Here is a 16501-nt window from a genome sequence, read left to right as displayed (position 1 = left end):
ACCATTCAGACCATCTTGACAAGACAACAATAGCTGCAGCCAGATTCCAAACACACCTCCCCTCTCACGGACTCCTTTCTGCCCTGAAGAAACATGCCTGGAGCAGCTGGCTACTCACCACCAGTCTAGAAGAAAGACGAGGTTTCTTACAAATCTTTACAGGAAAATGTGATTTATAAGGACATTAAATTAGTGATAGTTGTGTCTTATTCTCTCTTTGTACAATCAATTGCTTTGTAAGAGGACTCAGTAAGAGTTATACAACTCATGCAAGATAAATGGAGTTAAAGTGATAATTACGTGCAATGTGTCAAAAAGGATAGGAAAAAAATTTTTTCTTATTTATTATATTGAAGAAAATTATTCTAAAATATCTGTCTTGTGCCAGGATAGGCTTTTCAAGTTGATAACTTTTGGTAAAGTAGTTTTTCTTTCAATCATAGAATGGAGTTGACCAATGAAATGCTATTCAATACTATTCATTCTTACCAATCACAGAACTTTTTAAAAGCAGGGGAATCTATAGGCACATGACCTGCACACACAGTCCACCCAACCACAATCCACTCCTTCAAGCCAGGTCTACCAGGAGTCCTCAATGGAAGGCGAGAGTCACAGATTTAAAACTTCATGCTGAGAGCCAGAATCTCAGTACAACAGTTAAAGCTTTAGAAGACAACATCACTTAATCCATTACTGATTCAACATCCCACATTAGTCCTTGTAAGGGCACTTTTTGCAAGCGTATCCCTTTATCTATTAAAATCACATCCTTCCCCATTTCATGAGAGTTGCTTACGTGTGGTGTGTTCCAAATGCAATATCCAACTTTGCCTAGGATGAAAAAAAATTGAGTTATTCTTTTTAAAAAGGATCAAGTAATAATAACCCTATCTATTAGAAAATAAATTAGAAAAGGATCAAACCAACTTTAAAAAAATTTCTTTTACTGCCCTCTAAATTAAAAGACAGCTTTAAAAAAAAAAATTTGTTCTTTTTAGTTACACATGACAGTAGAATGTATTCTGGCATATTATACATACATGGAGTATAACATATTTTAATTAGGATTCTATTCTTGTGGTTGTACATGATGTGGAGTTACCCTGGTTGACAAATACAAGGTTGGGAAAGTTATGTCCAATTAATTCTACTGTCCTTCTTATTCCCATCCCCATCCCTTCACTTCATTTTCCTTTGTCTAATCCAATAGATTTCTATTCTGCCCACTTTGTTGTAGGTTAGCATTCACATATCAGAGAGAACATTTGGCCTTTGGTTTTGGGGGATTGGTTTATTTCACTTAGCATATCTCCAGTTCCATTCATTTACCAGCAAATGCCATAATTTAATTCTTCTTTAAGGCTGAGTAATATTCCACTGTGTATATACACCACATTGTCTTTATCCATTCATTTGTTGTGGGGCACCTAGATTGGTTCCATAGCTTGGCAATATCCAACTTTGTGAATTGAGCTGCTATAAATATTGATGTAGGTGTATCACTGTAGTATGCTGATTTTAAGTTCTTTGGGTATAAGACTGAGGACTGGGATAACTGGATCAAATGGTGGTTCCATTTCAAGTTTTCTAAGGAATCTCCATACTGCTTTTCATAGTGGTTGCACCAATTTGCAATCCCACCAGCAATGTATGAGAGTACTTTGTCTCTACATCCTCGCTGTTTTAGTCAGCTCTTTTGCCACTGTGACTAAGAAAAGCCAACCAGAACAATTGTAGAGGAGAAAAGATTTATCTGTGGACTCCCAGTTTCAGAGGTCTTAGTTCATAAAAGGCTGGCTTCATTTATTATTCTCCAGGTGAGGGAACGTCATGGTGGAAGAGTGTGGCAGAGGGGAGCAGCTCACGTCATGATCAGAAAGCAGAGAGATCTCCACTTGCCAGATACCTATATATTCCCCAAAGCCACGCCCCCAATGCCCTACCTCCTCCAGCCACACCTCACCTGCCTTCAGTTATCACTCAATTAACCCCATCAGGTGATTAATTCACTGATTGAATTAAGACTCTTGCGACCCAATCATTTCTCCTCTAAACCTTCTTGCATTATCTCACACATGAGCTTTTGGGGGACACCTCACATCCCAACCATAACATTCGCCAATATTTATTGTTACTTGTGTTCTTTATACTTGCCATTCTGACTGGAGCGAGATGGAATTTCAGTGTAATTTAATTTGCATTTCTCTAATTGCTAATTGCTAGAGAAAAGCAAATTAAAATTGCATGGCATTGACACAAAAACAGACATGAAGACCAATGGTACAGAATAGAAGACACAGAGACTAACATAAATAAAAATTACTTTATACTAGACAAAGGCTCCATAAACATACACTGGAGAAAAGATAGCCTCTTCAACAAATGGTGCTGGGAAAACTGGAAATCCATATGCAGTAGAATAAAACTGAACCCTTATCTCTCACCCTGCACAAACTTAACTTGAAGTGGATCAAGGACCTAGGCATTAGTCCAGAGACCCAGTTCTTACTAGAAGAAAAAGTAGGCCCAACCCTACATCATTTATTGAGGCAGCTTAGGAACTGACTCCTTCAACAAGACTCCCAAAGCATAATAAGTACAATCAAGAATTAATAAGTGGGATGGTATAAAACTAAAAAGCTTCTTCACTGCAAAGGAAACAATCAAGAATGTGAACAGAAAGCCTATAGAATGGGAGAAAATCTTTACCACTTGTACCTCAGATAGAGCATTAATTAATCTCCAGGTTATACAAAGAACTCAAAAAACTTAACACCAAAAAAACCCCCAAAAAACAAAATAAATAAATAAACAGGCAAAAGAACTGACAGGCACTAATCACAGAATAAGAAATATGAATGGTCAAAAAAATATATGAAAAAACATTCAACAAGATAGCTTTTATATAATCCAGGAAGGCTCATTTAAAAAAATTACTTTTTTCTGCTCAGAATGATTCAATATATACTGCATTTTTAATTACAGTAATTAGGAGTAAGAAGCCTAATTTCTTTAGTTGTCAAAAAACTAATAAAACAAATGATTCTAAGTAGTTTAAAATTAGATCTTTGGTTTGTTATAGAAGAAACCAATATACACAAAGTTTTCAGAGCACATTTACAAGAAACACTGAATGTGTTGGCCACAAAAAAATGTTAAAACAAAATCTCTTATACTGAAAATATTGAAAGAGCTGAAAATAAAGATATTATTACATCAATTTTTGTTACAAATGACATCTTTACAAATAAATGGAAGGTATGTAGAGAAGTAAAACATTTTATCTAACATCTGGTACAAGAAGACCTTGGTTAAGCATAATATGCCAGAAGGCAGAGACCAAGAAAGAATCAAAACAAACAACTATGGAAACAGCTTGGCGATCAGCAATGCAGTACTCGGGCTCAAATCTTGTCTTCCGAATTTTGCATAACTTTGGAAAACACTTTATGATTTTTTTTGTCTCAGCTTTCTCCTCTTCTAAACAGGGTACTGTTACAAGATTTAGAAAGCTGTAAGGAGCAAATGAGGAAATACAAAATGCTTAGGAAAGGGGCCCTGAATGCAGTAAGCACTGCACCACGGTGGCAATCCCTACCACCACCTTTCCCTCACCCTGCCTCCCTCCTCACTGCATGACGGAAGGGTGGAACTGTCTGCTGGGGCAGCAATGGGATACACACATAGGTACAACACAGCTCCTGTTTTGGGGACACTCACAGACCTGCATGCATTTACATGCTCTGGACAGGGTGAGAGAGTTGGGAACTGTACTACATATCCTTAAAGTTATAAAATTAGAAGGAACATTATCACTTTGTAAACATACTTAGCTCGGAAAGAACAATGGTCAAGAGACCTGGCTCTTGACTTTAGTTTTGTTATAAGTTATATGCTTTTAGGCACAAGAGAACACAATGCCTTTATTTTGTTTATCTTTTCAAAAAGATAATGTTTGATGGATGCTTTTTTGGGCTAATGTATCAAATCCTTTAAACTCTACGGTGAATGGCATTAGCAATCCATTTTAACCATGAAGAAATTAGGCTGACACAGTTAGGTTTAAGAGTCAAGACTAGCAAGACACAACATTATGGAGTGAATATTAGGTGCCCCCCTTCCAAATTCTTATGTTGAAGTCCAAACCCCAAGATGACTGTATTCGGAGAGAGGAATTTTATGGAGGGAATTACAGTTAAATGAAGTTCTAAGGTGGGAACAGATCCAATGTATGAGCATCCTCATAAGAAGAAACACCAGAGCACTTGAGTGGCCTCCTCACTTCCCTGTGCCATGTGAGAAGACCAGGAGAAGGTGGCCATCTACAAGGCAGGAAGAGGGCCCTCACCAGGACTTGGGTTGGTGTGCATCTGGATCTCAGATTTTTGGCTTCCAGAATGGTGAGAAATAAAGGCCTGCAGATAGAGATCTTAGACAAAACCTGGCAGTATGACTCCTGACCACCCCAAGGCCTCAACCTCTGGCCTTAGGCCCCACATTTGCAAAATGGGAGAAGTGCCAGCACCCACTGACTCCTTGACTAATGTGCCTTGGCTTCAATGACGATGCTGGACAAAATCAGAATTCATCTTACAAACAGGGTATGGCTCAAATGGCTATATCCTGCTCTATCTCCAACTTTTAAAAAAAATATTTTTTAGTGTTGATTGACCTTTATTTAATTTATTTATATGCAGTGCTGAAAATTGAACTCAGTTCCTCACACATACTAGGCAAGCGCTCTACCACTAAGCTACAATCCCAGCCCTATCTCCAACTTTTGAACTGGGAAAACTTTTGTGCAGCTTTCTTGGTGCAAATTTTGGAAGAAGGGTCTTGTTATGCCCTCTGGTGTCCAGCATGAGTATGTATGCCATCAGACAGAATGGTCTCTCCTAAACCTTCTAGTGCGGGTGGTTAGTATTTGAAAAACACTTTCTATTCCCATTTAATCATTGGTTTTCAAGATTCCTATGCCAGTTTTCAAGATTCCTATGCCAATTTATTTCTGTCTACTTTTAAAAAAAATTTAATTCTGTCTATTTTTTTTAAAAATTTAATTCTGTCTTCTTTTTAAAATTTATTACTATTTAGTGTGATGCGAGCTACCCTACTGCACTTTAACAACTTCTTTGTTGCTGGAAACAGAAGCAGAACAATGGAATTTTAGGCAACTCCTGAGCAGAGGCATATCACATGCATAAAGATGAGCCACAAACATGACATTTGTGGGATGGAAAAAGTCACATTCTAAAACCACAACTACATAAAGTGAAGAGGGCTAAATTAGGGAAAATGCTGTGAGGTTTGTTTAAAATGGATACTAAGCTCTCATACTATTTTTTAAAAATATTTCCTTTTTAGTTATAGATGGATACAATATCTTCACTTTATTTTCTTGTGGTGCTGAGGATCGAACCCAGTGCCTCATAATGCTAGGTGAGCAGTCTGCCTCTGAGCCAAAAATCCCAGCCCTCTCATGCTATTTTTTTTTTTTTTCATTTGTAGATGAACACAATGCCTTTATTTTGTTTATCTTTATGTGGTGCTGAGGACTGAACCCAGTGCCCCACACATGATAGGCAAGCACTCTACCACTGAGCCACAACCCCAGCCCCGTTTTTGTTTTTTTTTAAATTTTTTTCTTAGTTGTAGTTGGACACAATACCTTTATTTATTATTTATTTATTTTTATGTGGTGCTAAGGATTGAACCCAGTGCCTTGCACGCACTAGGTGAGCACTGTACCGCTGAGCCACAACCTCCCATACTATTTAAATATTTTAAAAATACAGATATCATTTATAGTTGGAAGAGTGATACAATGAGAGCTAAAATTCTTATATTGTGTTTAAGTAGGGAAGAAAAGACCCCAGACAGAAAATGGCAAAAGATGTCAGGTAGCATGCACTGTGCCCCAGAGCAGGAATCTGGAGCCAGTTTCGTCAAGCTGATGACAAGAGAGGTCTGAAGGCGCCTTCACCATGTTTTCTCAGGAATGGTCTCACAATCCTGCTAGAAGGAACAGCAGCTACTTACAACACCCTTTCTACAGGAAAGAAATCTTAAATGTAAAAGATTCTTCTGAATTCCTTTCTTCCCACTTCATCTGTTTCTTGCTCAGAATGACACTTGAAATAAGAGGTCTGTTGGGATGTGGGGAAAGCAGTGGGTCTTAACAAAAGTGTGAGACTCACCTGCACACTGCACCCAACCAGTCTATCAGGACAAGATTACGGGAGCTTTTTTGCCTTCTTTTCTACTTTGCTTTGGTCTCAGCAAAGCAAGTGCATACCTGTTATGAGACCATTCAGTATTCCCTCATTGGACTTGGACAGGATGCACACAGAACTCACCAAAGTCTCCTAACAGTCTCTTAGTCTATGGGACTTTCCAGTGTAGATCTTAGGTATGTCTCATGTGAAAAAGAACTGAAGACAATAGTTAAATTGCCAATGGCAGCTGAGAGAAGTCAGATAAGGTGTCAGAGGAACACAGTTTTCTGCTGAATTCACACAAAGACACTTGCAGGCACTGAACTGCATCCAGAGGACTTGTTCAGTGCTGGAAGCCAGGTTTTGAGAGGCACGATGACAAACTGGGTGCAACCAGGAGTACGGACAGGTTGGGGTCAGTCAGATCTGGACCTATGGTACACAGACCACAGCTGAGTGACTGCTCAAAACTGAGAGAACTAAGAGAAATAGGATACATTCCCTCACAACCATGAATCACCAGCAGGTGAATGAGCTGGACTATCTCAAGACAAGCCAAGGCCAGACTAGAATCTGCTGGTGTCGCTGGAGAGAGGCTGTTGGCACTAAGCAGGAGGAGGAACTAAAGGCCTAAAATCCCTTCCGACTCTTGGACTGAGCGTGATGTCCAGTGGCAAAAGGCAGCTTACCTGGCAGAAGGAAACGTTTTCATAAGGTTTTGCCTGGGCATGTAGGTGAGCCTTGGCTTCCCGTTTATCACCATGCACAAGCAGGATCGGCTTCTTCCTGAAAAGAGACCACAGGGTTTACAGGGCATTGTGGCAGGGTTCTTGCCTCATTAAGGAATGCAGCTTCCTTACCTCCTGGCACCTGCTCATGGCCTCAGTGGAGACTGAGGACAGGGGTTAACACTGGGCAGTGGTCAGTCAAGGCTCGTTACCCTTGTCAGGGCGTCACATGGCCTGATCCTGAAGCCTGCTGTGACGCAACAAAGTCCTTGAATAATTATCTTCTTTAGTGCAAACGAGTAGCTCTGTGTTAATATTTTAAAATTAAGTAGATTAAAAATGACAGTTATTGTCTGATGCTTTCCCCCCTTCTCTTTGGACAAAGCAACACATCCATTTCACTCTGTACCTATACTTACTGCAGATGGCTAGTCAGCCATGAATGGGGGAGCAGGGAAAGATAACCAAGGGCTGGAAACTGCAGGGAGCCTTGCCTGATACATAAGTACCTGGGAGACTTGGTAAGTTCAAACCTCCCCAGCCATAGCTGCATCCTCTTAAGAAAGACTCTGTATCAACATCAGGTCAAACCCTACCAGGAGGCCTGGATCCTCCCTCATCACCCAAGCCACCACCACTCCCATCACCCTGGCGACGAAAACATCAAGACCCTCAAAAAGAAAGCCTCCTGAAGGCTTTTCAAAGAGTAATAAAACAGATTAAGGGGAAAGGAATTGAGGCAAGAATGGGAGACTCAATGTCCTTAGAATCTCCCACTCTGTGAGCACTACAGTATTCTTTCTTGGAGGTGGTCCATGTGGTTCCTATGCTGCCAGTCACAGTCAAGACAGACCTGGACGGGACACTGGAAACTTCCCTGGAACCCCTAATGAAACTGGAGGGCAAGAGGGACCACTGTCCCTCTCCTGAGAACCTCCCCTCTCTAGAGGGTGACCCCTTTCCCCTTTCCTAGCCCTGTTAATAAACTTATGCCTTTACTGAGTAATATGTCTGAAATTTTTCTGGCCTGATCCCAAGAACTGGGGTGATGAGGGAGGCCTCTGTGCTGCCTCTGCCCTGTAACACTTACCAAGCTCCTACTATGTGTTACATATACAATGCAAGACCCAGGATACAACAGTGAACAGGAACAAGCCCTCAGCACAATGCAGACTTGTGAACAGGCAGTGAAGTTTCAGTGCACCAGAGTTCAAAGTACATTGAGAATTTTCCAATTCCAAAGACTACATAAAAGCACTCTTCAGGAATAGATTAGAAATGCTTTTAAGGGATTCTTGATCTTCTCCAGTTAATTCAAAGCAAGTTTATCCTTAGAAATCAATATATCTTTATGAGCTTTCCCAACACAACAAAAACTGGATTTTTTTTTTTTCCAACAAGCAATTGAGCAAGATACACTGCCACTACTTCCACATTAATCAATTATGGGGCAGAACGATTCTCTGCATACTCGAAAGGACAATGCTCAACTGGAAAGAAACATCCCAGGAAATGCGCTTTCATACGAGAGCCTGACGCCCGCACACCCACACTAGCCTCCTTCTGCCAGCACAGGTAAAACAGCACTAGGAAACGGGTGTTCCTCATTGCTTACCAAGTAGGGAAACTGGAAAAGCAGTGTAACTAGAAAGAGAGAATAACATTTGAAATACTCACACCATCTACAGCCTGGAAACAAAACATGGTATCATCTTAAAAACAGTAAACACTGCTGAGACAAGTTGAAGGCGTCATTAATTCCTTCAGGTTTCTTGGTTCTACAAACTACCATGAAAAGGCAGCATGTGAATAATGGTAGGTAATAACTCTCACCATCTGAAAATTCTACATACAAATTCTGGATGTTACCTGAACCTGCCATTTAGGTCATTCCTCATCCTTACCATACTCTTGACAGCTTCAGCATTAAGGGGGTGGAGGGAAGGGAGGACTCCTTCATCCCTGCCTTAGTTTCTGAGAGTTCAGGGGCCACTCAATTCAACCCATAGAGGTGCTAAAGGGATTACAGCCTACACTCCTAACAGACTTCCACAAACTGGGTACCTAACCACCTGAGACCTGCTGTACCACAGTTCTCGAGCAGGAGTCTGCAGGGCTGGTTCCTCCTGAGGTCTGTGAGGGAGAATCTGCTCCATACTTTCCCCTGGCTTCTGGAACCTCTGGCATTCTTTTGCCTTCACAGTCGTCTCTATGTCCAAATTTCCCCTTTTCATAAGGACACCAGTCACTGATTTAGTGGTCACTCTTATGACATCATTTTAATTTGGTTAATGAGCTCCAATGAAGACTATCTGCAAATACAGTCACCTTCTGAGGTACTAAGGCTTAGGACACCAAGAGATCTTTTTGGGGAACAATTCAACCCATAGAGGTGCTAAAGGGATTACAACCTACACTCCGCCAACGCTGCGAGGGGTAACATTTGACGTCAGTTTTTGAGAAGCAAAGGGAGGGGAACTAAAATCACCTGTGCAGCACCCAGGGACACACTGCCTGGAAGAGCCTGGGGCAGCCTACTTTTCTCCTCCCTCCTTCCTAGCAAAACCCTAGTGTTATGCCAGGCAAGATGTTATGCCAGCCAAAAGTCACAGTGCAGCCTCGTTAGAGATGGTTATTGTCCTGTAGCTGGGCCCTGCTCAATGAACTAGAGACCCTTTCTTCCTTCTCCTTCCTGCTACCTGGAACAAAAACAATTGAGCTGGAGCCCTGGCTGGCATCCTGGACCACAAGGTGACTCTGAAGACTGAAGCCATACACCAGCATAGTGGGACAGACAGACAGAAAAGTAGGTGGGTAAGTCCAGGGAAAACCACAAGGCTCCAATGCAGACCACAGATACCTATCATCTGGACTTCTTCAGTTGATTAGCTAAGACTTATCCTCTAGATTATAGATCAAATCCAAGCCCTTGAGTATCAAAGCTGCCTGTGACACATCAGCATTTCACCCTCTATACCAACAAATGTATCCATGATCCAATGTCTTAAATGCACCCATGAGTTTGAGGGCCCTGACAATCATTTTTTGTGTATGTATTCCTCCACCCTACTTGCCCTTATGAGATTCTGCCACATAAATGTATTAGACACAGGAATGCATGGCATGCCACTGTGCTAAGCTATATTTATTTGGTCTCAACTGCTGATGCACTGCTGATGGCGGATCTGGAAATCCGTCACTTCCACAGCTTGGATAAGAGAGGGCTATGACCTCCTAATTCCAGAACTACAGAAAGATGCTCAAAAAATGTTGGTATGGACGTGCTAAGTAACATGTAGCTGGCCACATGTCGGCATATGTACTGGTTAAGACGGAGATGACCATTTCCTTCATATTAACACTGGACACGAAGTTTTGTTTTCTGAGGTAGAATTTGTCCTTTTCCATTCTGGATAGAACACAGAGAAAAGCACTAAGATTGGCAAAAAGAATGTGTGTGATTAAAAAGATTTTAATGCTGTTCTCCCCAAATAACTTCATGTCTATATGATTTCAATGACTCAAAAGAAATACTTAAAAAAAGGCAGCTTTTGCCTGAGCAATGCAACTCTTGTGTTTCACAGCATTGTAGTTTACTGTGTGCCATGACCCTTTAACTCACCTGAACTCTGGCGGATACTGCTTTACGAGCCAGACTACATCAAAACAGTAGTTGAACTAGACAAGGAAAAAAGAAAAGCAACTAAGCCATAGGTGATTCAACCAAGCAGTTCATAAGAACTGTTTGGTTATAAAATTGAAAGAAACTCTAAAATAATAATGTACTACATATATTTTTTTTATAAATCTACAGTTACGGTACAATACTCATGAATAAACCTAATTTCTGTCTTAAAGGAATATGTGGCTGAAGAACCCCACATAAATGGATCCAAACACACAAGAAAATAGGTTCTATGGAAATTACCTCTGCACGTCTTGGCAGTGTTTATACTTCTCAAGAGGGTATTCTTATGTTAGTTCTAGTAGTCCTGAGATTAATTTAAATAAGGGGGCTTATAAATGTATTCTTTTCCTCCCTAGATGATTACACTAAAAAGACAGATGCTCAAGACAAGGAGCCCAGAACTATTGGAAAAAGACATGTCCCTTCAGCCTGACTTACTGGATAGCCTGGTACACAGGCACCTGGGACTGCACATGCACTAGGCTTATAAGTCCCATCTTGACGACATGATCTTCTTGTGCCTGGGCAGTCTAGCTGAGTGCCTGCAAGTACACCCCACATTCCACAGAGACCAGGACTCTCAGGGCCAAACCAAAAACAAAGGCCACAGAGCACTCGTCCTGTTATGATTTATCACACAAAGGGACCAGCTCAGGCAGGCAGGAGCCATGGAACATATAGCGAACTCCTAATTTCTACTCACTTCTTTTTGGTAGATGCAGGGAATTTTGCTTTTTCCAAATCAAATCAAACTTGCACTGGCTCCACCCACACCTTCCCAGAAGGCTGCATGAGTCCCATGTGATCATCAGTGTCCAGAAGAGAAGTCTTTAAAGCTGGACAGTCCAAAGTGAATTTGTGGCCTGATCAAGAGTCAGATGATTTACTGAGAGTGACAGTCACATGATGTACTCGATGTCCATGGCCATGCATTCTAAAACTATGCTATGGGAGGCCAGCTTCAAGGAACTTACTATCTTAGGGATCTGGATGGGACTGACATGTGTCCCCACCTCTCATATTTTCTTATAAAGTTATTTGACTTTTTTTACCCACAGACTCACCTGAGCTGAAGAAACAAGTGTGCCAAATAGAGGAGACAAAATATCTATAAAGACAAAAACATAAATACGATTTGTATTCAGATAAAAATCCTCTAGTTATAACAATTATTTAAGTCATTGACCAAGATTTGGTTCAGAAAACAGTTAAGTGAAAAGTTATTATAAAGCTAGGTTTTAATGTTTTGTAAAAATCCAAGAAAAATTTCCCTATGCTATTTAATATGTATATATATAAACATATTATATATATACAAAACTAAAATCTACAACTTAAGTACCAGATGAATGGCCATTTTTTGAAGTCACTCATACCTGTCCTTTCCAGGATTTCTGAGTCCACCTCCTTCCAGTAGTCATCCGAGTCCCCACTGCCTCCCTCCGAAGCCTGAGAGCTCTTGGTTCTCAGCATTCTAAACTCATATCTGTGGTGCTCTGGTCACTCTATGAGACTCCACGTGGCACTCACTCAAGCTTTACTTTAGCTCATGAACTACACTAGGATCATTACTGTCTTCGATCCTAACAACTGCACCTGCACAGGGCTTCCTAGATGCCAGGTACCATTTTTGGTATTTTTGGTGTATTAACTCCTTCCTCCCAGTCATTTTGAGGGAGGGTCTGATAATCCTGTTCTGTGGAAGAGCAGTCTCCGTAGGAGGCTGCCCAGGACCACACAGTTAGGAAAAGGCAGAGTCCAGGTTTGATCCGGGACATCATGCTCCAGCTTGCTCTCACCCCTTAGGTGGCCTCTGAGGACTAAGAGTGGGCTCATTTACTTATCTGACATTCACTTAGTGACTTCTGTCTTCTAGACATCGAGCTACCTGCTGGGATACAAAGACTTTGAAAGAACATGAAAATATTCTTAACCCATTATGTTCCATCATCCTACACAGAATTGAAAACTTGGGACTTAATGGATTAAGGAAGTTCCTAGCTTATTGGGAGAGCTGCACAATTAAAAGAACCTGTGATACATCCTTGCCCCCCTCCACCTTCTAAACTGTTGGTGCTGAGGAGTGAACCTGGAGCCATATGCAGGATGGGTGAGCACTCTATCCATGAGCTGTATGCCTAGCCCCTTTTTCCCCAAACCCTATGTATCTTTCAAGGGCCAGGCCACTGATGTCCTCTCTTCCATGAGACCTTCTAGACAACCTCCAGTGATGGCATGTGTCAGCATGGTGTATCAATTAGCAGGGACTTGGGTCCTGAATGCCTGGATTTAAACCACAGTTTTACCATTACCAGCTCTGTGATCTCAGACAGTTCTCTTAGTTTTTCTAAACTGCAGATCCATCACCTGTTCAGTTATAGTTCATCGTTGCTGCTGGACCATCTACTCTGGACCACCTACTCATAAAGTTACTGTGGGGTTACAATGAAGGCAGAGTTCCTCTCATGGTGTCACCCACCCACATAAGATCTTGGTGCTCACAGTCAGTCTTTTTCATTTTTATTATGGAACCCAAGCTTTGCAGAGTTCCCCATTTCCTGTGTTGCTCTCTCTCAAACAAGATAAAAACACTGACAACTATCTTATCTCTTCAAAGTACCCAGATAAAAGATTCTGAAAATGAAAACCTGTAGACTCCAATTTACTACAGTATGGAATTAAACCCACCAGCATTTATACATCACCCAGAAGAAATTGAATATGCAATTATATATTTGACAAATAAAAAAATTATTGACAGTGAACATAATCTATTCTTGAGTATGAACCAGAAAAAAGTTAACCTGAATGAAGGGGAATTATGCTTATTGCATACATCTGCTGTATAAATATACCGTGCTGGTCACATCATGCATTTGCTTCAATTTCCCTGAATCCCCAGCCTACAGCCAAAAACTTGTCAAAAAATTTTTTTCCCTAGAGTAGTTAGGACCACAAAGGAGGGTTCCTGGAGATCATTCCAGGCTGCCTCCTTGGTTCACTGAGAAACCTGTCAAGGCCAAATCCACAGCTCCTGATGTCCGCATTCTTACCCTTGATGTGGAGGGCTTTGGAGTTGTACTTGGGCTTAATTCCTGAGACTCTAGTGAGGTAGAACTGGAAGGGATTCCCTTTGTCAAGCATGTCCCAAATGTCTTGGCCTTCCCCTGAGGTCTCATACTCGTCTTCCTCCCTTTTGTGCCTGTGGCTGGCAGGAAGGCCATGGTTTCCAGTTCTCTGGGCAGCACTATCTTTGGGAGAGGAGAGGTCTTTTTCCTCTTTGACCTCCACATTCTCCGCCTGCTTCTTCTGAGTTTCTGGTTGCAGTTCATCATCACTGCTGGAGAGACACCAGCCTAGCTCTTCTTGGGAACCACTTTTCTGCTTTTTGGGAGGTGGAGCCAAATCTGCACTGCTGTATTGCACAGGTGATGTCTGCCTCCTGTGAGCAGCTTTTCGAGCTTCGGAACAGTTGAACCGTGGCTCACTGGCTGTTCCCTGCCCAGCATGGGAGAGAGAGGATGTTGATGGCTTGTCCGTTTTGGGCTTCTCATCCTCACTTTCATCACTACTGGATATGGTCCACCTCCCGTAACTGCCTTCCTGAGACATGCTTCTGGAACAGAAAGGCAGAAATATCATTTCCCATTCACCACGCCATTGGCAAAATGACTTCGCTGCTCTCAAATTCCCTATCAGATGAGCTTCTGCAACAAGCAGCACTTATGACACCTCTCAGAGGTTAAGCCACGTAACTGTTACCAGAATCTGCTACAGGAAGTTGACAATAGCAAAAATCCTAGTCACCATCTCCTCCTCCACCCTTGTCTTAGAATCCAGACCTTGTTTAGATCCCCTAGGAAAGGGGGTTGGAGCCAACCCCCTTTCCTAAAAAAAGATTTTCAAATGAATACACATTCATACTTCAAAGTAAAAAAAAAAAAAATTTTTTTTAAAGTGCCTATCATTTTTCACAATTTCTCACCCGACTTTTTCAATTAATTACTAGTCAAGTCAGACAAGGTTTCTTCTGTAAATGATACATTTTAAGGAACTTTTATGAAGAGTGTATGGAGACACTCCTTCCAGACACAGGGTGACTATTACCCCCACCTGCATGGACACCATTTTACAGTCAAAGCATTTGGAACCGCAGAGGTGGATGGGGCCACTGGTTCCTGTAATAAGTGACACCCTAGACTCTGTCTAGGTCTCTTGAGCCCTCATATCTGCTTTCTAAAAGTTTTCTGTTAATTTCTACTATTTTATTATCTTCTAGGGGGTTGTGAAGACTCAGTGTAGATATTTTCATGAACTATTTCTAATCTGCAAGGTTAAGCAAATGAGACAACTAAAATTGTTAGAAATGTATTGTTACAGTTAACTCGGTCTGATTGCCAGGTTCTCTAAGAAAGACATCCAGAATGATCTGCTGTTTAACTTCTACTTAAAGTGGCTTAGACATATTAGTTGACTTGTTTTTATTTACTTATTGTTTTTTAAAGGTAGGATCCCCTAGAGTTCTAGATTCTAAAGGATTGCTAGCTAGGAGTATCTAAGGTGTCACAACTCACTTTCAAAGAACTACTTCAGTGGCTACAGTTGTGTGACTATTAAAAACAAGAGCCATCTCAGGAAAAATTACTCAGAATGTAAGATCTACTTTCTTTTGAATTCTTAAACTATGTGGTTCATGTGCAGCGGGCAGATTGGATAAGGGCTGAGCCTGGTTTTCCTCAGCTGTGAAATAAGCATCATGCTTACCTACCCCAATTCATTGACTTAATACACGCGTATTGAACAGCTACTGTGTACTGAGCACTGGGAATAAGAAATTAACAATATACAGTTTCTGTCCTGGGAGAGTTTGCTTCTAGAGTGGAAGAGAGATTAACAACATAAAAATTTAATTAGCTAAGGTGATTTCACACACTCTTCACATTTTACAGGGATGACCTTACTTAGGAACAATCTCTGAAGAAATTAATGAGTGGGACCCGGAGGATAAAACGGACCCAGACAGCTAAAACATGAAGTGAAGAGCATTCTGGGGAGAGGGAACCCAACCGGCAAAGGCTGGAAGGTGACAACAGGGTCATAGAACTGCAGGATCAGACGAAGGATTTATGCAAGAAAGGTAATGGTCCAGGATGAAAGGAGTGGGGGAAGAAGGCATGTTAAAGACACTATATCTTTTTCTACTAACTGAACTTTAATAAGGGGAGTAACTTGGCTCGATTTACCTTTTTAAAAATATTACGTTGGCTACAATTCCGTATGGTATTGTAGGACCTGTTTGAAGGAGGTAGGCGTGAACTGTGACCGTCCCCCTTTGGGGGAAACGAGCCAAGAAAGCTCAGGTACACGCCCGCAAGTGGGGCGCGCTCAACCTGCGTTCGCTACAACTGTCGGGGACCACACCCCGCAAGGGCCGAGGGCGGCAGAAGCGAGAGGGGGCCTCGCACCCACCCTGCGGGCAGGAGTCGTTCTCTGCAGCGCTGGCTGAGCGCCCGCTAAGAGGCGCTATTACTGCAGGAAGCCGGGGCCGCGGGCAGAGGACCCGGACCGGAGTCCTCCGGCGGCGCCGCTTCCCTCGCGGTCAGCCTCCAGCCGGGCCGCCAAGCGCCGGGTTCTCCGGACTCCAGCTCCCCAGCACAGCGAGCCGGGCAGTCGAGGGACGCAGGACTAGACACCGCGCGCAGCCCGCGGCCGCAGAACACGTACCTGGCCACACCGCCTCCGCCGCCGCCTCGGCCCCGCCCCCGCGCGACGTCTGCGCCTGCGCGCAGTTCAAACGCACTCGCCGCGGCGCGCGCCTCACAGCCCAGCCGCTTCCCCTTCCGGGCAATCTTGCCCCTGGGTCCCTA

The 16501-nt window shown here is 42.2% G+C and overlaps 1 protein-coding gene across 6 annotated transcripts in view; it reads right to left on the bottom strand.

Annotated features, from left to right (window-relative positions):
* Tdp1 (tyrosyl-DNA phosphodiesterase 1) overlaps positions 1 to 16458 on the bottom strand; it is a 79209-nt gene extending 62751 nt beyond the window's left edge. For 2 of the 6 annotated variants that reach the window (XM_048799171.1, XM_048799172.1), the window contains exons 1-4: positions 15878 to 16084; positions 13688 to 14250; positions 11699 to 11742; positions 10569 to 10624 (exon numbers count right to left, since the gene is read on the bottom strand). In XM_048799171.1, coding sequence (XP_048655128.1) covers positions 10569 to 10624; positions 11699 to 11742; positions 13688 to 14246 — 659 coding nt within the window. In that variant the 5' untranslated portion in view covers positions 14247 to 14250; positions 15878 to 16084. The other 4 variants (XM_015494696.2, XM_048799170.1, XM_048799169.1 and 1 more) reach the window with 4 other exon arrangements.
* Positions 16459 to 16501: the final 43 nt, after the last annotated feature.

This window comes from Marmota marmota, unplaced genomic scaffold (assembly GCF_001458135.2).
Source record: "Marmota marmota marmota unplaced genomic scaffold, marMar, whole genome shotgun sequence".
NCBI lineage: Eukaryota > Metazoa > Chordata > Mammalia > Rodentia > Sciuridae > Marmota > Marmota marmota.
The sequence above is the reverse complement of the archived record's forward strand: the minus strand, read 5'-3'. Positions and strand labels throughout refer to the sequence as shown.